General features: G+C 40.7%; 1 protein-coding gene and 1 pseudogene across 1 annotated transcript; one reads left to right on the top strand and one right to left on the bottom strand.

The window, feature by feature from the left end:
- KICS2 (KICSTOR subunit 2) lies at positions 1-19,142 on the top strand. Its single transcript, XM_007082213.3, has 3 exons — positions 1-261; positions 6,064-6,349; positions 17,895-19,142. The coding sequence occupies exons 1-3, from the start codon at positions 27-29 to the stop codon at positions 18,709-18,711; spliced, it is 1,338 nt and encodes a 445-aa protein (XP_007082275.1). The 5' UTR covers positions 1-26; the 3' UTR covers positions 18,712-19,142.
- A 2,744-nt stretch (positions 19,143-21,886) lies between these two features.
- On the bottom strand, positions 21,887-23,951 carry LOC102950984 (annotated as a pseudogene).
- Between the last annotated feature and the right edge of the window lie 279 nt (positions 23,952-24,230).

The following is a 24,230-nucleotide window of genomic DNA, read 5'->3' as shown; positions in this document are numbered from 1 at the left end:
GTGGGTGGAGCTGGATCGCAGCTCGCATGGGGGAGTCTATCCCGCTGGCCGCCCCGGTCCCGGTGGAACAGGCGGTGCTGGAGACGTTCTTCTCTCACCTGGGTATCTTCTCTTACGACAAGGCCAAGGACAATGTGGACAAGGAGCGAGAGGCCAACAAGAGCGCGGGGGGCAGCTGGCTGTCGCTGCTGGCGGCCTTGGCCCACCTGGCCGCGGCCGAGAAGGTCTATCACAGCCTCACCTACCTGGGGCAAAAACTAGGTACCTCCGCCCCGCCCCCCGTGCCCTTTGAGGAGGAAGGAAAGGGGGTCTATTCCCCGATCGGCAGTGGCTTGGGTTCCCTGTCTCTGTCACTTCTAGCCTCAGGCTCAACTTGGCACTCCCAATTCTCCCACCGTTCCCTTCCTTCCCTCGGCTTCCACAAACCCCGCCCACTGGCCTCTGCTGCTGTTAGATTGGCCGCCCGGGTGGATGCTCTTTGCAGGGCTGTGCCACAAACCGATGGGTGTATCCATTTTGCTCAGTGCATGGATTGGTGCCATAAATGAGAAGTTAAGCAAACTGTATGTCTTCACTCTTCTGATCAGTGACACTGTGGCCAGAGGAGCAAAACTTGCCAACACAACCTAGTTATAATTAATGAACACTTTTATCCGGCCTCTTAAGGTTAAGGCCCCTGCGAGTTGCAAATGGAGTCCTACCCCCTCTTCCTAGGCTCTCAATAAATATTTAATGAATGAGGAAATGAATACTGGACAGGAAAGGCAAGAAATATGCCTAACACTAGCAAGAGGGGACTTACGGGGGAAATGGTAAACACTCTTACTCCGTCATAAATCTTGCCCCTGAAAATAAGATGCAAGAGCAACTGATTTTCACTACAGAAACAATTAGTATGAGTAGATCAGGAGGACATAAAATATGTGAAAGCCAAAGGCTATGCATACAGAATATTACGGCTTACAATTATCAGCAATAAATACTATAAATCCCAGAGCTTTCAAAGTTGTGTTAGTATTTTGGCCTATGTTTACACCCTTTCATTATCAGAAAGCACAGGGTTGGGTATGAGTGAAGAACACGTATATACAATGTAGACTAGAAAGGTAAAATTGAGTGCAGATTCCATTTTGATTGTTAACCCCTAGTTTCCTTACATTTCCTGAAAGTGGGCATGTACATACTGCTGTCAGTAAACACCCAAGGGGTAGGGCTTTCTCAGATCTTAACTTCTGCCTTAGCTGTTCAGGTAATGACTTATTTAGTATGTTGACGTATTGGCAAAAACTGGTCAGATAGATTCACCTTGTGTGTTTTTCCACCCCTTTTTACAGTGGTACTTCTCACAAATTTGCAGTTAATGTTGCAGTATTATTATTCCCCTTTCTACAGATTGGCAGATTGTTTGTGCTCACTGGTGCAGGTAGTTGACAGATCTCAAACTGGAATACCTGCTTTTGAAGTGTCAGATTGTGTTCTTATCCATGTGATTTATAAAAAATTGGCATATGTATTCTACTTTAAATTTACCTTGTATATACAGTTGACCCTTGAGCATTAGGGGCTTGAACTGCCTGGGTCCACTAATACGCGGATTTTTTCCATAAATACAGTACAGTAAATGTATTTTCTCATCCTTTATGATTTTCTTAACATTGTCTCTTCTCTAGTTTATTATAATACAATACATAATACTGTATATATATATATACAATATATATATGTACAAATAGATGTACAAATATAACATACAAAATGTGTTAATCTACTGTTTATGTTATCAGTAAGGCCTCCAGTCAGTAATAACCTATTAGTAATTAAGTTTTTGGGGAGTCAAAAGGTATACTTGGATTTTAGACTGTGTTGGGGGAGGTCAGCACCCCAACACCCTCCTCTGTCACCCCCAGCTCTGTTCAAAGGTCAACTGTATTTAGAAATGCAGAGGATTCTGGCTGTAAAATTGAAAGTGGGTAATTTTCTGGCAGTTTTTGTTATTTTTAGATTCCCCCACTTCATGAAGAATGGTAATTGACCCCAGTGCCATGATTCTTTTTAAAGCACATGTATGAGAATTTGATAAAACCCATGGACTTGTATATGGAAAATATATGTGTAATACAATTTTGCATATAATCTGAGAGGGTTCAGTGGATTTCCTAAAGCCTATTTATACACCCCAGCTTAAAAATCTGCTATTCTAGTTTAAGTTGTATGTGTCTGGTTGGTTTTTGGTAAACAGAACTAGCTGCCTGTGTGTAAGAGCATGTGTGAGACCATCACTGTCCCTGACTTGGTTCTTTGCAATGGCCCTTATTATGTAAAGTGACTAGTTCTGCACAGACGCCCAGCTTGCATGCATGAACCTGAAGGCTGCACCTTGAAACTGACCCAGGAGCAATTTACAGTATGAAACGTGCCCTGGCATGGCTCAGACTCCCAGGTGATCTGTCACTTCTGAGTAAATGTTCTGAAAATGGCATGTTTAATCTCAATGCCTCATAACTTATTCCCATGTGTAGTAATTGTAGGTTCCAGATTTAAAATTTTAACTTTGCAGATATCTTACGGTTTTTTTGATACTGAGAGTGTTTGTGATAATGTGCTTACAATATGATTTTGTGATTATTTTGTTGACTCCATTTTCTTAAAACCTTGGGGGAAAATTTTTGTGTTGCCACTTAGACATTCCCATGTTTTTCAAATACTTTGCTAATTAGAATGTATGGTTTTCTTTAAAAAGCAAAACAAAAAGTTTTATGTGTATTTTTAAACATTTAAAACATGGTTCAAAAAAGTGAGTCTTTCTGACTTCACTCTCACGACTAGTGTTCATCAGAGACCTTAGCAGAGAATCCTGTTTATACATGCACATGTCAGCAAACACTATAGGTAAAGGACAGGCCTGACAGGGAGCCTTCTGTTCCTGTATTGGCTCAGTTCTGGAAAACTTTGGGTGGAGTCCTTCCTTATCCTGGAGCTTTCTCTTTCCTTTGAGGGGAGAATATACCTGTTTGGGGATGGCTTAAAATATGCCATCTCAATGCCTTTGGAGAATTTTAGGTCATACTTTTCTCCCTTTGGTTTCATTACCAGAGGGTTTCCTCAACCTCTGACTGTTGGAATTTAGCAGGGTAGAAAATGCCTTAACTTGAGAACTGATGTTTACAAATTATCATTAACAAGAAGCTGTGGGACAAAATACTCAATTAGATATTTTACATACTCCTTTAATATATTTGTTATGTGAAATTTTATCATGTGCGATGGACCACTGAAATCTTGAGAAATAATGAGGATTCAATACATAGAGCCTTCTAGAAATAATTCAAAATAACTGTATTTTGTAAATTCAAAAAATTGAAAAGAGGAAGGTGTCTGATGTCTCTGATTCCTTGTTTCCCAGTATGAAGGAAGGCCCGTCCCCCTTGGATATTCCTTACCAGGATAGTCAACAATAGGATTGTGCTCCTGAGAGATTGGAGAACAGAGACCTGTTTAAAAGAAATGCATTGGTGGTCTCTCCCTTCCTTATAGTGTCCCTTGGTTTTACATATTAGTGATGGTGTTTATTGATAAGCTTTTCACAGTATTTTTGTATTTATGTGGTGTTTCCACTCCCTCAAATAAGGGTAATCTGACAAAGGAAGGTATCCCTTTTTCACCAAGGCCACACTGTTTAACAGCGGAGGGGAGTACAGTTGAAATCACCTAGCTATCTTTCAAATAGATGCTATTCTTTTTTACAGTACGTGAAGCTCCCAATTTACCATAGAGTTTTAGAAGCTCACTTAGTGGTTACAGTTTTCTTATATCAGGTATGAATGGAAGGGAAGGGGATTATGGTTGTGGAATATGTGCTTTGCTCCAGGCACATTACATACCAAATGTTATTTCATTTTGTCTTCTTAGCAACTCTGTTACTAGCTGCGTGTTAAAAAACAACAACGAAGGCTCAGAGTGGCTAAGTCATTTGCACATCACACAGCTTATAAATTCGGAAGCTGAAAGTTGGAACTAAGTCAGACTTCCAGAGCTTTTAGATTTTTTTTTTTTTAAGATTTTGTTTTTAAGTAATCTGTACACCTTACATGGGACTTGGACTCACAATCCTGAGATCAAGAGTCACACACTCCACTGACTGAGTCAGCCCAGGGATTTTGCTTGGTACTCTATTGCCTTCCTCAGCTAGGAGATTTTTTTCCTGAACTTGGACACAGAGGTCTATTTATTCCATACTGTCGCATCACAAAATCTGCCAAGTTAGACTGAATACAGGCAGGGAAGGAAGGCAAACCCTTCAGGGTACAGTCCTGTGTGGGATGTTAGGCTGGGGTCAATCCACCTGTACCGCATAGTTTTTGCCGCTATTAGCAGGAGGAATGATTTGAATGCTAGTCAGTTTGTTTAGGCAGTATATTGAAGAAAACATTTTTTAAGTATTAGTAGTTTATGGAATAGTAGGAAGGTGACAAAACTTCTGGGTTTGCCCAGGGCTGACGGGGTTCCCAGGACATGGGACTAAGGGTTTTCCGAGAAGCCAGACCTTGAGTGCCAAGACTTGGAAAGTCATGGAAAAACTGGGACAAGGTGGTCACAGTAGTAGGAAGGGATGTAAGATTCATTTCTTGAAACATAAATGGGGCCCTAAACTAAAAACAGCATTGTGAGATGTTTCATTTATTAAGGGGATAGTTTACAAATCCCTTGATACATAATTTTCACTCCTAATTGATATGTTTAGAATAGTGATAAATTTCTTCATTAAACTATTTTGTGTGTATCAATAGAAAATTTAAACTGTCACCCATTTCTGAGGTTTTTATATATTCCTGAGAATTAGTGTTTAAACTTGCCCTATTTCTTTTCATTTTCCTAATGTCTTACCTGTGACCCTTTAGTGGGGTGCAGAATTGCTTAAGAAAATATCTATGAAGCTGAAGCTGGCTCTATAATTATTAGAAATAGAGCTCATCATGCATTAATACAGAAGTAAGGAAATGCTGTCTGTGCCACTTGATTCTTTTTAACTATTGAAAAGGATGTATCTTTTTTTTTTTTCTTTCTGATTTGCTTTGGAACCCCTGAATTACACCAGCAGTTATTTATAATTGCTTCCTGCTCTTAATAATTCACAGCATGGTGCTTATTTTGTTATAACCTATAATGTCAACCTTGTCAAGAGTACTAAAGATTTCAGGGCACCTGGCTGGCTGTGTGTGACTCTTGATCTCGGGGTCATGAGTTCAAGCCCCATGTTGGGCATAGAGATTTTTTTTTTAATTTTTAATTTTTAATGTTTACTTTTGAGACAGAGAGAGACAGAACATGAGCGGGGTAGGGGGAGAGAGAGAAGGAGACACAGAATCTGAAGCAGGCTCCAGGCTCTGAGCTGTCAGCACAGAGCCCAATGCGGGGCTTGCATTCACGGACCATGAGATCATGACCCGAGCCAAAGTTGGACGGTCAACGGACTGAGCCACCCAGGCACCCCAGGCATAGAGATTATTTTAACAAAAGGACTAAAGGTTTTCTTTTTTCCCCTGGGACCCCAGTAGTCTGTGTTCTTGTGTAAGGGAGATACACATATGTGTATTTTCCATTTTCTGGTATGGCTTAAAAGCTAAGGCAAAGGAAAATGCAACTCTAATGCAGAAATAAAATTTCCTGATTTATCAGGAATAACAACAGTGTTTTCCGATCGGGTATTCTTTTTTGTTTTAAATATATTTATGTGGAAGGCGGGCTATTTAGATCCAGGTTGATGTCACTTACTAGGTCAATTATCCTCTGAAATAAATGTGAATCCTCATTGAACCGGGGTGGGGGAGAATCGGTACACGGGTAAGGAAATCATACACAGGTGCATTGCCACACTAATGAGTCGCACCAGGCATTCTTTCTTCTTCCTCGGTGAAATTACGAGTCGCAAAATATTTGAATTGGTGGCTGATGATAACTTACTGAGCTCAGTAGGCTCCACTCCTTTCCGTGTGGATGCTGGGAGAGCTTTTGTCCTGCTTTCTCTTCCTTACTTGTCATATGCTAATGTCATTTGCCTACCAGGGGGCCAGTCCTTCTTCAGCAGGAAGGATTCCATCCGCACCATCTACACTTCCCTGCACAACGAGCTGAAGAAGGTGGTGACTGGCCGCGGTGCACTAGGTGGGACCGCCCCTCACGTGGAAGAACTGCTTTCCCACCTGTCAGAGCAGCTTTGCTTCTTCGTTCAGGCCCGGATGGAGATCGCAGACTTCTACGAGAAGATGTACACCCTCAGCCCGCAGAAGTTCATCAATGCTGAAGAGCTCGTTGGCCTCTTGGACACCATCCTCAAGAAGTACAGCTCCAGGTGAGTGTAGGTGAGGAGGGAGGGAGGGACAGGCGTGGCAGCGTCTCCCTCCCATCAGACGAGGTCTTTCCCCCACACTCGTGAAACCCCGTCGTTAAATAACCGTGAAGCAGAGAAATAGTCGTTTTACATTTTATACGTATTAATTAAGCACCAGGTGTACCTTAGGTGCCTTCTTTAGGCGTCATTAAACACCATGCCGGGTGGATACTTCTCCAAACAATGGCCAAAGACCAAGAGTGGAGAAATCCTTAAAAGATGTATTATAACTGATTTTGCTGCTTATAGAAGAGTTCACACGAGCGAATTGTGTATAAAATAATGTGACTTCTTAACAAACCATTATTCAAATAAATGTCCCTTTCAAAATAATCACCTTGCTGAGTCATCCACTCATTCCTGAAATGTAACCATTACTTAACACGTGTTGGAAACTCCTTTATAATTGCTTTCAGTGCCTGTGGCATAATTTTGGTTTTGTTTTTAACTTCCTTAGTGGAGACAGGCATCTGTACTTTTGAGGAAGGCATACTTGAACTTTTTTGATAGTCAAAAAGCTATTTGTAGCCAACTTAATTTTTATTATTATCTTTTTTTTTTTAAATTTTTTTTTTTAACGTTTATTTATTTTTGAGACAGAGAGAGACAGAGCATGAACAGGGGAGGGGCAGAGAAAGAGAGGGAGATACAGAATCAGAAGCAGGCTCCAGGCTCTGAGCCATCAGCCCAGAGCCCGACGCAGGGCTCGAACTCACGGACCGTGAGATCGTGACCTGAGCCGAAGTTGGATGCTTAACCGACTGAGCCACCCAGGCGCCCCATTAATTTTTTTTTTTTTTTTAAAGACATTGACCAGCTGGAAAACCTGTCTTTGAAGGCAATTGCTACTTAAAAAAAAAAAAAAAAAAAAGAGCCTGGCTACGTGTAATGTATTGCTCACTTCCTACCCAAAAAGCAATACCCAAGGAATTTGAGAAGCATTGTGTATTATTATTCAACTGTAGAAAGGAATGGAGTACTGATACATGCTACGACATTGATGAATCTTGAGTAATTATGCTATGTGAAAGAAACCAGTCACAAAAGATCACATAGTGTATCGCTCTGCTTATAGGAAATGTCCAGAATAGGCAAAGTCATAGACACAGAATGTAGCTTACAAATTTATAGACACAGAAAATGGTTGTCAGGGGTCAGAGGGGAAGGTGAGAATGGGGAGTGACTGCTAATGGATATTGAGTTCCCTTTTGGGGGGCCATGAGACTCTTCTAAAATTAGATCGTGGTGATGGTTGCACAACTCTGATTAAACCATTGAATCCTATACCTTAAAAGAGTATATTTTGGGATGGCTGGGCGACTCAGTCAGTTAAGCATCCGACTTCGGATCAGGACATGATCTCACAGTTCGTGGGTTTGAGCCCCGCATTGGGCTCTGTACTGACAGCTTAGAGCCTAGAGCCTGCTTTGGCTTCTGTGTCTCCCTGTCCCTCTGTCTTACCCCACTTGTGCTCTTTCTCTGTCTCTCAAACATGAATAAATGTTAAAATTTTTAACAAGTGTATTTTTTTTGTATATGATTTAAATAGCAAAGCTATTATTAAAAAAACAAAACAAAAAACAATGATTTCATAGCATCATGAGTTTGAGCCCCATGTCAGCCATGCTGACAGTGTGGACCCTGCTTGGGATTCTCCCCCCGCCCCCCGTCTCTCTCTCTCCCCCTCTCTGCCCCTCCCTTGCTCTCCCTCAAAATAAATAAACTTTAAAAAATAAACAAAACCATGCAATAAACACACAAATATCTTTTCCCTGAACTCATATTATTAAAACATCACCATGTTTGTTTTATATCTCTCTCTATAAAATTTTATTTACCATTCCCCCCCCCCCCGGCATTGTTTGGAAGTTATATCATCATGACACTTTAACCCCAAATACTCAGATTATATTTTCTGAGAACTATACAAAACTGTAGCATAGTTTTCTCAGGAAATTCAGCACTGATTTTCTACCATCTGCAATAAATAGTCCATATTCAGATCTCTCCAATTGTCTCCAAAATGTCTTCTAGTTATTTTTTATTGTCATGTATTTTCTGTTTTATGACATTTAAAATTTTTGTTTTATTTTTAGTAGGCAATACATTAATATGGCTCAAAATTTATAAAGTACAAAAGAATACATAGTGAAACGTGCCCCTGTCCTTCATCTGATTCTTTTCCTAAAAGGCAATGAATGTTGTCAGCAAGTTCTTCCTACCCTTCTAGAGAGATAGTCCATGGATATAAAAATACACATTTTCTTTTTTTAAACAAATTTTACATGTTAACAAATTTTCTGTTTGGAAATACTTTATTTCTTCCTAAAACCTGATTTGTACTTTTTTAAATAAAATAGTTTTTTGAAATCCAAAAACAAAAGTACAGTTGGAGATAATGATTCTCAAGGGGAAGAGATCTCACGCGGTGATTCCCAAATGCTAACGTGAAAGTGGTTTGCTGAACCATTTGGGAAGTTTAAGAAAACAAACCATACCTGGGCCTCCCCACTACTTACCCCAAGAAGGTAAGATTTAATGATTTTGGACTGGTTGCCCAGAAACCTATGTTTTAAAAGTTCCCTGTGATACTGAAAATAGTCCACATGAAAAAATTGTTTGGATAAACCAGAAAAGGTTGCCAACACTGGGATATACTAGTACTGAACCTTAACAGAGTGTGTGTGTGTGTGTGTGTGTGTGTGTGTGTGTGTCCTAGGAGTGGTTATTACTATTTGCCTATTTTCATTTTTATTTTATTAGATTTGTGATCTGTCATCTTTTCAAAAAGTATTTATTTATTTATTTATTTATTTATTTATTTATTTATTTATTTTACTTAGAGAGGTGGGGGGAAGGGGCAGAGAGAGAGAGGGAGAGAGAGAATCCTAAGCTGATGTGGGGCTCAAACTCACCAACTGTGAGATCGTGACTAGAGCCCAAATCAAGAGTTGGAGAGGACTCAACTGACCGAGCCACCCTGGTGCCCCAAGATTTGTGCTCTTTGAACCTTCTTTGAAACATTCCACTTCCCAGAGCTTTGAGAATTTCTTCCATCTCCTGCAAAAGTCCAGCTTTCATTCTTGAAGCTCTTAGGGCAGTACTTGGCTGTACCTCTCATCTTTCTGAGTGGACATGGATGGAATCTGATGGATCTGGGTTGCAGTGTCACTTAGGGTCAAGGTGTTTTCATCCACAGTCTCCATCTTCCATCCGTGCTGCCTTTATCTAATTAGTAGGGAGTTACTGATTATAGATACATCCTAGCCTGAAAATTATCTCATTTAGAAGGTTTGGGTTACGTTTGAACAACATAAATTCCTTGGTTAAGAAATTCTGCAAAGTTGAAATTCTGTATAATATGGTGATTTGGGGAGGGAAGTAGAATTATTCTAGGTATAAGTTTAGCATGCTTTGCCCTTTGCCAGGATAATATCCATTTTTCTGTAGACTTTTTGATTTGGCATCTGTGCCACACAAAACACATTTCTTTCATGGTTCCATTGTTCTAGAGAAATAATTCATGTTTTGGTGTTCTGTTGTATTGAAAGAGTTAATCCTTTTCCCAAAAGACCCAGTTTATCTTTCAGGGAATGTTTATTTGTCCCAATATATCTGATTCATGTCAGAACGCTTATAAAATATTGTGTGAATCTTTTATCTTTCCAATGATGAAATGCTTTTGTATTAAAAAATTAACAAGCATGACGTATATCATAGAGTCTAAACCTCTGGCCCTGATTTGAGATGCAGATCCTATGTGAGTTATAGCAAGGTCCAGTCTACTTTCAGAGACAAATGAGAAGGATATTTTGTTTCTTTTCTTTGGAAGTCGGTTGTGTTCAGAGTAGAAAAGTGTTAAAGGTTTCCTTTTTTGGTGAACTTATTACAGTATTAAGCAAATGTAAATTATTCCTTCAGAATCACAGTCAGTTATGATGCTGCATTTCAAGTTGAATAATTAACATGAATCATATGAGTTTTTATTTGTGTGCCCTTTAGAAGGAAAAATATGAATTTAGCTCATGCAGGATCAGGATGTCTACTGATGAAGTTTTGGGGTGGTCATGTGGGTTCGTGGGGTCCAGAGCCAATGACCCAGAAAGAATTCTTGAAGATGACTTTGATGCAAAAGATGATGTTATTAAAGCATGTGGAGAGGACCCATGGGCAGGAAGAGCTTCATTGGGATGGTGATGGGTAACTTGTTATACACCCTCAGGTTGGGAGGGGGTCAGGGATAGAGTATGTCTCTATGGAATTTTAGAAGCAAGGTTTCCAGGACCTTGAGGGGCTAGCTGTTGCTAGGGAAATGCCATTTATTACTATTTAATAAAACCTCAGTCATGAGACCCTTTGGATGTATATCGGGACCATAAGCTTAGAGTATGATTGCCAGCATATATCTTGAGGCAGTTGAGATAAAGGAAGTTGACTTACAGGATCCTCGAGGTTGGGATAATGTTAAACTAAGGTTCTCTTTTGCCCCCAGCACAGTGTCATCCTTGAGGCAGCTGAGCTCCTAAAGGGAGGCCATTCTGCTGGTCTCAAGGACTTGTCAATGGACCAAAGGCAGTAAGGGAATTTAACTTTTCATTTGCCTTAGTTTCCCACATCACCATGGCAAGCACTTCAACCCCTTTCCTTTGTTCTTGGACAGCCAGGAGTATCTGGGGAATATCATACATATTCCACCCTGGGGTGGGGGGTGGGGGCAGTGTGTGTCAGCCTATATTTTGCCCTCAGCTTGCCCCAAGCTTCCTCATCACTACTATTCCTTGAATACTTTTGAGGCAAGGTAGAACTTGTTTTGTTTTTTTTCCCAAGGAAGCATCAGTGGAATATTTTTTGATTCTGTGGAATTCATTTTGAATTTACTGACCTGTGTTAAACAGTGCGCATAAAAGAAGATTCTGGCTAATTTTTCTGTTTCATAGTTAAAGTAAAACTAGAAGATAGGTTATAACTGCAAAATATTTACTCTCCTAAATCAAGAGTATAATTTTAAGAAGTAATTCTTTCAAAGGAGTAAGCAATTATTTATGCATTCTAGACTGCTTTAAAAAAATCCCTCTAGTGTGGCAGTAGTAATATATCATTAAGTGACTTACATCCTTTAATTATGATTTTACAGTTAGATTTTAAAGAACTTTTTTTTTTTTGAAGAGTTTCCTTTTAAGTAATCTCTACACACAACATGGGGCTCGAACTCATAACCCCAAGATCAAGAGTCACATACTCTACCAACAGAACCAGCCAGGTGCCCCAGAGAACATTTTTTTAAATTGAATTACATAAAATTTTTGTTTACATTTTAGGGAGCACATTTTTTTTTATCTGAATGCTTCAGATGACAGGATTCTCACCAAGGGCAGAACTGTGATTTATTTAGGCCTTGCACCCTTTTTCCTTCAAAAAAAGATTTGTGATAAGTGAAATTAACCGTTGGTTGTGTGTGTATCATTCAACAAGCTGACTTTTCACTCACTGAAAATTTCATGAACAGAACCACAGTGCAGTTTCTGTGGGACACATTCTACCCTAGGCATTCAACAAGCCTTTATTTTTTTTTTTTAACGTTTATTTATTTTTGAGACAGAGAGAGACAGAGCATGAATGGGGGAGGGGCAGAGAGAGAGGGGGGGACACAGAATTGGAAGCAGGCTCCAGGCTCCGAGCCGTCGGCCCAGAGCCCGACGCGGGGCTCGAACTCATGGACCGCGAGATCGTGACCTGAGCTGAAGTCGGACGCTTAACCAACTGAGCCACCCAGGCGCCCCATAACAAGCCTTGATTTTAACAGTGAGGACTACTGGCCTTCTGTGATCTTGCCCCAGTCTCTCTTTTCAAATTCATATACCTCCCATCAAATGCCTTAAATTGTCCCCCAACTTTTAGTAAAAAGGAAGAAGCTTCAACGAGAATTCTTTGAGGATTTTAAGCAGAAGCCAAAAAACATTCCATAATCGAATGTATTCCTGATAAGTATTTGCTATTTCCTACCTTGGTCCCTTATTTGTTTTGCCTGGAATGTCCTTGAACTTCGAGGGGAAGAACATATCGGTTCCTTCTACCCTTCTAAATTCTCAGCAGGGGGCCCTTTACAAAAGACAAATTAACATGAGGAAAACATACCAGTGTATTTAATGTAAGTTTTCCGTGGCAGGGAGCCTTCATAAAATAATGAAGACCCAAGGAAGCTGTGAAACCTGTGTTTTCATGGTACATTTTGTTATAAAACAAGATTCAGCTGAGTACATTTGAAGATGTAAGAGTTGTTGGGAGATGTGCTAGGACAAAAAAGGGAATGAGCCAAGTGTAGAAGGCTGGGGCAACCAGCAAGGCAAGGCCTGTTCTTTCAGATTCCTCTCTGTATCCCTGGTCTTTGGAGGTAAGGATGCTCCTTTGCTTAGGGTAGGGGGAGGGCACCTCTCACTTGAGGGTTTTATGACCTGCTTCAGGGGAGGGTCAGGAAGTCTTTCCTGCACATATTCCTCAAATTTATTCAGCATAAAATAGTCAGTATACCAAGATGCCATATCTTGGGGTAGTATGTTCTGAACCCCGTCATACTGCATCATGTATCAGTTGCTATTGCCACAATCATTCTGTATAACAGACCATCCTAAAATTCACACTTACAGGCTTGTGAGTCTACTGGAAGTTGGCCCGACAGGCCTGGCTTAGCAGGGTGGCTCTGCTTAACACTGTTGGTCTCACTGGGCTTGCCTTATTACTGTCAGCTTTGGGCTTAGTCTGCTCCACATGTACGCGTTCATTCTGAGCCCGAGGTTAGCGGGGAGGCAGCTACACGGTGGCTATGGCCCAAGTGCAAAAGAATAAGCCCAGCCAAGCTCATTTGAAGCCTTTGCTTGCATCACATCTGTTAACACGTGTTTCCTTTGACCAAAGCAAGTCATGTGGCCCAGGCCATAGTCCAGGGATGGGAAAGTGCACTCTGCCTCTGGCAGAAAGACTTGCAGAGGGTGTGGAATTGGAGGCGATTAAGAATGGGGCCAGGGGGGAACCTGGGTGGCTCAGTCGGTTGAGCATCTGACTCTTGGTTTGGGCTCAGGTCGTGATCTCATGGTTTGTGAGTTTGACCCCATATGGAGCTCCACGCTGACAGTGCAGAGCCTGGAATTCTCTCTCTCTCTCTCCCTCTCTCTAAATAAACTTAAAATAAATGAATGAATGAATGAATGAATGGGGCCAGAAATGTAAGCCCTCACCTTTACCTGGCTAAATCCTACCTGCTCTTTAAGCTTCATGGCTCAATTCAAATTCTGTCTCCCTTATGGGCTGCATAATCTTTCAACCAAAAGAAATTGCTTTTTCTAAAATCTCATTTTATTTTGTATCTCTCATAAGAGATGTATTACTTCCTACTTGTATCGATTTATAAGTACCTCCTCCTACCATGGAAAGTCCTATAAGGCAGACCTTTGGCTAATGCATCTTGATATCTTCAATGTATTTGTATCTAAAAACTAGTAGAAGTTTTTTTTTTTTTTAATTTTTTGTTTAATTTGAGAGAGAGAGAACGTGGGGGGGGGAGGAACAGAGGGAGACAGAGAGACAGAGAGAGAGAGAGAGAGAGAGAGAGAATTTTTTTTTTTTAATGTTTATTTATTTTTGAGACAGAGACAGAGCATGAGCAGGGGAGGGACAGAGAGAGAGGGAGACACAGAATCTGAAACAGGCTCCAGGCTCTGAACTGTCAGCACAGAGCCTGACGTGGGGCTTGAACTCACAAACTGTGAGATCATGACCTGAGCCGAAGTCGGACGCTTAACCGACTGAGCCACCCAGGCGCCCCGAGAGAGAGAATCTTAAGCAAGCTTCGTGCTCAGTGCAGAGCCTGATGCAGGACTCGATCTCACAACTATGAAATCATGACCTAAGGCGAACTCAAGAGTTGGATGCTCAACTAACTGAGCCATCCAGGAGCCCCACTAGTAAAAGTTTTAAATGAGAAGAGACTATAGATTTTTGTTCATTATGGTAAAATATACATACTATAAAATTTACCATTTTTTTAAATTAAAAAAAATTTTTTAATATTTATTTATTTTTGAGAGAGAGAGAGAGAGAAAGTGTGAGCAGGGGAGGGGCAGAGAGAGGGAGACACAGAATCTGAAGCAGGCTCCAGGCTCTGAGCTGTCAACACAGAGCCTGACGTGGGGTTTGAACCCACAAACCATGAGATCATGACCCAAGCCAAAGACGCTTAACTGACTGAGCCACGCAGGTGCCCTTGAAATTTACCATTTTAAAATGTATATAATTCTGTGGCATTCAGTACGTTCACACTGTGCTACAGATTGTTTTTAATCATTTTAATCTGACTCCTCACATGCATGGGACTTGCATACTTCTTTTGGAAGGAATTCCTTGATGTGGATTTGTGAAGGAGAGAGTTCTCTCTTACCCGCTTTCTCTCTGTCCCCACTCCCTTTCTCTCTTTCTTTTTTGGCTTTTTTTAGAGCAGATGTTCTTTGCAAATAGTTGTCAATTTATTCTGTATTCAGACTCTTCCAACCTCGCTGCCATAGCTGAGGTATATATTTTGGATTACGACAATTTAACAGATCCCCCTATAGTGTGAGTTGTAAATAGGCATGAGGCACAGAACAGAATGGAAATGGGGAAATGATACATCAGAATGCTAATCTCAAAGTCTTGGCAGAATAACTAACATGAATTTTTGGCTCTTCTTTAGGATGAAAAATAGCTTCGAAATTCACATTCATCCTAATAAATGTGGAACATATAAACAGTTTTAGTTTATGTTTGTGGAAGAGCTTGTTCAGAATTCTTTCTGAAGATTAGTACAGAGAATTCATGTTCTTTCAGAGAGAACGTTGGATATAAATGATGATTTCCAATGAGGCAGAAAAATGGAGTATTGTTATTTGTGGTAGAATTGTCTTCAATCTCATACCGTTTTCCTATTATTGACAGTCTTTACTATGTTCTGAGTTCCTTGGCAAATTTTCTCGATACCCATGATTATAGAATCTTGTGGTGTTTTAAGGTCATTAAGTGTCAAAGGGCCTAAAGGCTAAGGTGGTAGGAACATTTCTTACACTTCAAAGGTTTTGAGACGTGCTATAGTGGGGTTGTGTGTGTGCATGTGTATTAGACTTTCTTAATGTTTACTTCAAGCATGTAATCTTTGGAGAGTCCAAATTAGTTAATTAATTATTAATTAAGTATATGAGCTGGGGATTTGAAATCTGGTTTATGTCTCTGATTCCCGCCCCCCCCCCCGACTTTTTTAAGTTTATTTATTTCTTTTGAGAGAGAGCACAAGCTGGGAAGGGGCAGAGAGACAGAATCCCAAGCAGGCTCCACACTGTCAGCGCAGAGCCTGACATGTGGCTTGAACCCACGGACTGCAAGATCATGACCTGAGTGAGCTAAGATCAACAGTTGGATGCTTAACTGACTAAGCCACCCAGGCACCCCATCTTTCTGATTCTTTGAATGTATTATTAGACTAAAACCTTCCACTACCCATGTTTTAGCTTCCTTCTCTTGAAGGATATTGAAGGGAAAATACTGGCGATAGAAAAAAAAAAATAATGTGTGGTCATGTGAATAACTACATCCTACTTATCACATCAGTTTCTATCTTAAAATATCCAACCTAATATGGACTCTCTAATTAATTTTTAATAATCCCTCTAATTAATGTTTAAATGGATTTTTTAAAACTCTAGGTCTATTTGTGATGATTTTTTTCCTTCACTTTTTAATTGATAACCAGCATTTTCCTCTTCAACGGGGGCCAAGAGAGCCATATGAGAAGACTCTGCCTTGTTGACAGTGAAGCAATTAACTTATGTGGGTTCAGGCCTATAAATCATTTCCCATGGTGCCTGGGGCATAGGATATGCTCAGTAAATGCTAGATCTTGCCCACATATTTGAAATCAGGGTCACTTGCAGTTGCTTTGGATCTTTAGGAAGAGTATAAGGGCTTGGCGTTGGCTCCTGGAGAAGGAGAGAGCATCAGGCCAGAGAGACACTAATCACCCCCTGGGCATTTTTCAGAAGAAGACTGAGCAAGAAAGCTCTACATGGTCCATACAGAGAGGACCTTCCTTGCCATTGTTACAGAATTTTATTTAGATCACAAACAACAGAATCAATGAGGCAGAAAGTAAGATTCAAATCTTCACATAGTTGGTTTACCATGTTTACTGAATCTCTGCTCTGTGCCATATGTTTTAGAGATAAAGGAGTGTAGGAAGTAGGCAGTGTTGACTTGTCCTCAGGGAGGAGCTCAAAGCAAAGGTGACCATGTGTCCCAGTTTGCCTGGCAAATTATGCAGTGAAGCTACTAACGTGGAAGACAGGTATTAAGAAACAAGAAGAGTAAATTGGCTGACTAGTGTGGACGTGAACGGAGAAGACCTTTCCAAGGAAATGACTCTGAATAGGAAACCTGAAGCATCAGAAATAGGTATTGATGGGAAAGGGTCATGTTCTCACTTGCCTCAGGCTCTTCACACTTCGCCTTTTCCCCCTGTTCCTGAAGGGGACATACTCCCACTCCTCTCCCCTCCCGCTGCACAATTTTACTGTTAGAAAAAATGTTTTACAAACAGCAGGTAGCAGTCCATGAGTCGTAAAGTTAATTTAGTGAATAGTGATCCAATTTAAAACAAGTAAATATTGAAATATTAGATTTTTTTTAAATTTAGCTACTACTTTGTTTTTAACTGTGACTAAAATATGAAGGAGGGGCGCCTGGGAGGCTCAGTCGGCTAAACATCCGACTCCTGATTTTAGCTCAGGTCGTGATCTCATGGTTTGTGAGTTCGAACCCCATATTGAGCTCTGGGCTGACCGTGTGGAGCCTGCTTCGGATTCTCTGTCTCCCTTTCTCTCTGCCGCTCCCCTGCTCGTGCTCTCTCTCTCAAAAGTAAATAAACATTAAATATGAAGGAAATTTGGGGACTAGGATTGAATAAGAGCTTACCTTCTGGAGTTACTATGGAGTTACCATAATAGCTTGTGGAGTTACTAAGCACATTAAGTAAGTTTATATGTGTTACGTACACATTTAAGATATGTTTTAGTGACTTTGTTTTTCTTTTTACCTATGCTTCTTTAGGACTACATCCTGAAAAAGAGGATGCCTTGTTTTGATATTTATGTGAGTTATATAATTCCCAGAATGAATAAAATAGGTTAGGAAAGAAGTACAGCTAATTTCATTTCTTTGTATTTGAAAGGAAGGTAACCATGACTCTCATGTTCTGTTTAAATGTCAGGCTATTTCCACAGGAGGATATGATGCTGACATAACTCTGAGACAGTGAAGTTACGTCAGAACAACTTTTTAAATAAATCGGCATGCAGCCCTTCAACCTTTCCTTCCCCTGCCCCCAAACATAATGTTACTTGTCTGGCCACAGTGTGTTGTTTTGAGGGTAGAAAATGTCAATGTGGAGTAACATTTCCACTTATTTCTATTAATTTCCCTTCCCCTTTAGATTTCACCACCCCATCCTCAGTCCTTTGGAAAGCAGTTTCCAGCTGGAAGTCGATGTCCTGAGTCATCTCCTGAAGGCCCAGGCTCAGGTCTCCGAGTGGAAGTTCCTCCCGTCTCTGGTGAACTTGCACAGTGCTCACACCAAGCTGCAGACTTGGGGCCAGATCTTTGAAAAGCAGCGGGAGACCAAGAAACATCTGTTTGGAGGGCAGTCTCAGAAGGCCGTTCAGCCCCCACACCTTTTCCTTTGGCTGATGAAACTCAAAAACATGCTTCTTGCCAAGTTTAGCTTTTACTTTCACGAGGCATTGAGCCGACAAACGACTCCTTCAGAAATGAAAACGTTGACTGCAAAAGCCAACCCAGACTTCTTTGGGAAGATTTCCAGCTTCATCAGGAAGTATGATGCTGCCAATGTGTCCTTAATCTTTGACAACCGAGGTTCCGAGAGCTTTCAGGGTCATGGCTATCACCACCCCCATTCCTACAGAGAGGCCCCTAAGGGTGTGGACCAGTATCCAGCTGTGGTGTCTCTGCCCAGCGACAGGCCGGTCATGCACTGGCCCAATGTCATCATGATCATGACAGACCGCATGTCCGACCTGAACAGCTTGGAGAAAGTGGTCCACTTCTATGATGACAAAGTTCAGAGCACCTACTTCCTAACCCGCCCAGAACCTCACTTTACCATTGTTGTCATCTTTGAGTCAAAGAAATCTGAAAGAGACTCCCACTTTATTTCCTTCCTCAATGAGCTCTCACTTGCCCTTAAGAACCCCAAAGTTTTTGCAAGTCTGAAACCTGGCTCCAAAGGCTAGCAGGTGATTTGTGTGAAAGGTTTTCAAGACTGGAAATTGTGTTCTTAATTGCTCTAATGATCTACTGTGGTCTATGATTAGAATTTCCATCTATTCATGCTTCTCCCAGAGCTAAATTAGAGACAGATCCTCCCTAATTGTGTCGCACACTTTATAAGCAATTAAGGCCAATTGAATTAAGTATCCAAAGAGTAATCTAGGAAGTGATCATGACTACTGTGTATAACCGTGGTACAGCGAAGTTCTTTCGGTACTTTCTCCTATTTTCCTGTATTTCACGTAGACTGAATATTTATTAGCCTTTGATTTTTCTTTCCACATGTTTTATATTGTTCTAAACTTTCTGTTTTAATGCAATTCCAAATGCTTTCTCCTTTCCCTTCCTTCCGGGATGAGTAATTGGGATAAGATATTAAATGGCCTTTCCAGAATCAAGGACTGTACGTTTTCTATCTCATAAATTAGCAAAGTTAACATAAAATTATTTTATGATTCTCATCAACAAATTAATATTTTGGATGCCAAAGCTAGTGTCTTGGTGAAAAATAGCCATCAGTTATTGAAATTAAAGGTGAACCAGAGTGGTCCCATAACATCAGGTGTTTAACAGTTCAGAAGATCTGCAGAAAGTTTAATAGTCATGGGCTCTTTTTTGGGGTGATCTACACACCTAACTGCATTTCTTCTTACCCTTGAAAAGTTTGAATTTTTCATTCTGTTTGAAAGTTAGCAGGAGCCATTACGTGGGATTTCTTCATTCTTCAGTATATTATCTGCTTGGCTTTCTGTTTATCACCTTTCTGCTGAAAGGCACGTTCATGTTTGACTCCACTCTCTGCTTCCTCTTCGGCTGGAAAAGCATGTAGTCTTAGTTTTTCGTCCACTTTCAGACATTCATGCAACTCAGCCTGCTTTTATAATGTCAAAATGTTGGTCTTGATACCTTGTGCTTGCTAAAAATCAGTTGTGTGTGCCAAAGACCTCTTCATAGTTGAATAATCAGATGAGTACTTAAGCACATCAGAACTTGAGTTTCATGCCTGTCTCCTCCAAATTATTTTTAGAAGCGGTGATGTCTCTTAACACATGCCGCCTTCACACTTTCCTTCCGCAGGTGTTCCTGGGGTAGTAGATGGACCCCTAAAGGTATAATGGGCCCTGGAGGACTTCACTTCTAGGTTATTGATTACGAATAAAAATAAGCCACAAAGAGTAATTGAGTTGTTACTATCTGATAGTTCCTTCAAAACTTGTGTGTGACATAATCAGATCAGTCCTGTTTCTCACGATGGCACGGAGCCCCGGTTTTACTGGGCCGCCACAGCAGGCAAGCTGGCAACATGGGCAGAGCCGCTCCCAGTCTGTGCCAGGAGGCCAGCCCACCTTGGTTGGGACTACCTGGTGGAAGGACCTACTGGCCCATTTCCTTTTCCTTTTCCTTTTCCTTTTCCTTTCCTTCTCTTTTCTTTCTTTTCTTTTTTCTTCTTTTTTCTTTCTTTTCTTTTTCTTTTTTCAAAATAAAAGTCCTATGATTTATAAAAAGCCAGTTTGCTTTAAATAGAAAGCAGCGATTGACTCCTGCACTTTATTCACTCTGGTCATATAAAAATCCGAACAACACTGAACTTTTATAAAAAACTGGAAGGAAACAATTAGAACTAAAAATTCAAATCATTTTTCTTCCTTTTTGTATTTTTCCGGGAAAGTGAAAAATATTCCTTGGTGTTCACGTATTTTTTTTTTTTTTCTAGAAAACAATCACCATTAGCCTTAATGAAATGATCCCCCATGTACCTAAAGAGATATGCTTCAGTGGAACTTGGAGAAGAGTGTAAATAAAACAGACAATATGATATTTAAATAACCAGTCCTTGCCTGGGAAATGTATATTTCCTATGTATTTGAAATGTATATTTATTTTTAAACATATTTTGGTTCAAGCCAAGAAACAAAGTGATTCTACTCTGAGACTTGTCCTCTAAAATCAGTAATGAGATGATCTGTAAAGTCTGTGTTTTGGTAATGGGAAGAGTAAATCCGCATATTCTCTGAGGACTGTTTACCTGGAAATTGTTTCTGGGGTGCCTGGGTGGCTCAGTTGGTTGAGAGTCTGACTTTGGCTCAGGTGGTGATCTCACAGTTCGTGAGATCCAGCCCCATGTCAAGCTCTGTGCTGACAGCTCAGAGCCCGGAGCCTGCTTCAGATTCTGTGTCTCCCTCTCTCTCTCTGCACCCCCTCCTCCCCGCTCAAAAATAAATAAACATTAAAAAAAAATGAAAAGAAATTGTTTCTAAACCACAACTTGATCAGTTTTTATGCATAACCAGGAGTGTGGTCAACACTTACTGAGTTTGCCAACAAGCCCATCAAGGAGTGTTCATTTTTCGATGTTGTTTGGACACAGGGTGAACATTCACAGCTTTGTCCTCTTGGGTCCAACCTGGTATCTGACTATATCATTTCAGGGTTTTAGGGAGTGTGTGAAAATATAGCCATTGCCCCTTATAAACAGCTTTGCTTACCTCGGTCTCATTTATCCATGGTCACCCGAGGTCTGGAAGCTGAAAGCCAATTCCTCCTCCTGACGAATCATCAGGAAGTCAGTAGCAGCCTACTGCTACCTCACAAAGCCTGTGTCATTCACCTCACTTTATCTCATGGCGTTGGTATCGTATCATCTCCCATCATCACAGAAGGGTGAGGACAGCGCAATCAGATTTTTAGAGAGAGAGCCCACATTCATATAACTTGCATTACAGTACAATGTTATAACTGCTCTATTTTATTACTGGTGTTAATTTCTTACTGCGCCAACTTACAAATTAAACTTTATCATAAGTATCATAAGTATGTATGTAAAGAGAAAACCATAGTATATACAGAGCTTGGTACTGTATACAGTTTCAGGTGTCTGTTGGGTGTCTTCAGCGTACTTCTTGCAGGTAAGGGGGGACTACTGCACGGCTTCTTAACTAAGGATTCAATACCCCCGATATTGCTTTGTATATTTGAACACATTGTAGAAAATTTACTTACAAGAAAGAAAACGGTTGGTAACTCACCGCACTCCCGTAGAGTCACTCATATGATCTGTAAAATGCATCCACCTTTTGATCGAGCAGCAACCTTGGCTTTTGTTTTTTCTTTCTTTTTTTTGCTTGTCAGCCTCTGGGCTTACTTCCTTATCTGTAAAATGGGGATAAGAACATATGGGCTGCCTTTTTCAAAGGATATATAAGAATGGAATGACATCATGCATGTAAAAAAGGCTTTGGAGCTTACTTGGGTTTGAAAGCTGTATAAATAAAAGACGGACCATTCTTTCCTTAAACTCAGTACCTCTCCTGTTCTCGTCTTTCTCTTCAGATCTGTGGCATAAGTGTGCTTAGTCATTATGTCTGAACAGTACTTAAAGAACTCGCTTAGAAGAGGAGGCAGATAAATGCCTAACCAACTCACCCTCCCCTCTCTCCTTATTTAAGGGATAGGGTGGTTCTTTGTTTCCAAATTCTTATGCTTGGTTGATAGCATCATTCAGTTCTATATTCTTACTGATATTTTCGGGGGAGGAGGGGATCTAGGTGCTCTTTTAATTACCAAGAGAGGTGTGTTAAAATCTAACTGTGATTGTAGAGGTCTTCCTTTATTTCTGCAGCATTTTGCCTTTTGTATATTGAAGCCCTTATTAGGCCCATATACATTTACAATTCTTCTTTCTCACATATTGACCATTTATCATTGTGAAGTTTCCTACTTTATCTCCATCACTACTCCTTGCTTTGAAGTACATTTTGCCTGATATTTTTATGACCCTTCCAGTTTGTTTCTGCTGACTGTTCATATGGTATGTCTTTTCCTATCCTCTCACTATTTGTATCTTTATTTTTAAAGTGTCTACAGCAAGAAATAAAGAGAGAATACTGATTACAAAGAGCAATAGCCAACTCTGCTCTGCAATCTGACAATCTCCACCTCTTGACTGAAGTGTTTAGTTTATTTCATACCTATGAAGTTTTTACAGTCAGGACTTTGCTGATGGTATCTTTAAGCTATCAGTGATCATGCTTTTCTATCTTTTTTTCTTTATGTTGGAAGTTAGATCAAGAGGTTTGATCAGATTTTTCTTTTTCTTTTTTTCCTTTCTCTTTCTCTCTTTCTTCTTTCTTTCTTTTTTTGTAGTGACTATTGTGTATTTTATTTGGAGGTAGCTAATATGTGGCATTACCTGGATCAATTATATCACTACAGGTTACAAAACAGTGATATTCTAATTATGTCATTCCTTTTTCATTTGTTAGGTGGAATACTTCTATGAGAATAAACTTTACGTCTATTTGGTTATATTAAAGAACAGTTCCTATAGAAGGGCTTGATTCTTTTGCCAGTTTTTATCTTAATTTTTTTAAGATTTTATTTTATCATGGTTTTCTTTTTCAAAGATTTTATTAAAGGTCTTTACAGAGCAAAAACAAAACTCCAGATGCAGCTGCCATGGAGACCCTGTTAACATTGTGGGTACTGGCTGCGGCATGGCAGGGAGCTCTGACTTCCCACCCTTCTGTCCCGAGATGGGGTTGCTGGGGAGTATTTCATATTTGGGTTCCACAATGCTCACATGATCTGGCAGGGGATTCTTACCACTTGGTCAGACTTACCACTTGGGTCTGACGGAAGCATGCTCTTCACTTTGACACCCAGCACGCCCTGTCTGAGCAGCATATGGCACACAGCAGTGTCCATGTACTAGTTAACAGGGTCCTCACTGTGAGTCATCAGGCCATCCACAAACTTCATGGATTTAGCCCTCTGTCCTTGGAGTTTCCCAGACACCACAAGCTCACAGCCTTTGGCCCCACTCTCCATGATGAACCACAAGACACTATCGCGGGCCCTCCACACGGTGAGGCCTCCTAGGAGTTTATAACGTAGAGACTGCCTGGGCAATAGCACACAGACCTCCTGTGGCCACCTTTTCAGCATAAAGCTCTATGCTGCCCTCGGGGAAACCAAACCTCTGCTGAACTACAGGGATCACCTCTTGGATCTGCCAGCCTGTCTCACCCAGATCATTCCGTGCCCTGATAGCCAAGATACTGACTTCTGTCCTGGTTGATGTAACTTGGACCTCAATCCTGGAGGAGCCGCCTTTAGCCAGCTCCTGAGTGAGAAACTCGTTCAGTTCAGCTTCGAAGACGCCATCAGCGATGAACTTCCTCTTCTCGGAAATTTGCTCTGCCATCTTGCTGCTGTGTACCTCTGAAAGGCAAGGCAAGATTTTATTTGTAAGTAATCTCTACACCCAACGTGGGGCCCGAACTCACAACCCCAAGATCAAGAGTCTCATGTTCCACCGACTCAGCCAGCCAGGTGCCCCTCTTGCCACTTGTTCAAATAATGAGTTAGGGGCACCTGGCTGGCTGAGTCGGTGGAACATGAGACTCTTGATCTTGGGGTTGTGAGTTCGGGCCCCACGTTGGGTGTAGAGATTACTTAAAAAAATAAAATCTTAAAAAAAATA

The sequence above is a fragment of the Panthera tigris genome, chromosome B4 (genome assembly GCF_018350195.1).
Source record: "Panthera tigris isolate Pti1 chromosome B4, P.tigris_Pti1_mat1.1, whole genome shotgun sequence".
NCBI lineage: Eukaryota > Metazoa > Chordata > Mammalia > Carnivora > Felidae > Panthera > Panthera tigris.
The sequence above is the reverse complement of the archived record's forward strand: the minus strand, read 5'-3'. Positions and strand labels throughout refer to the sequence as shown.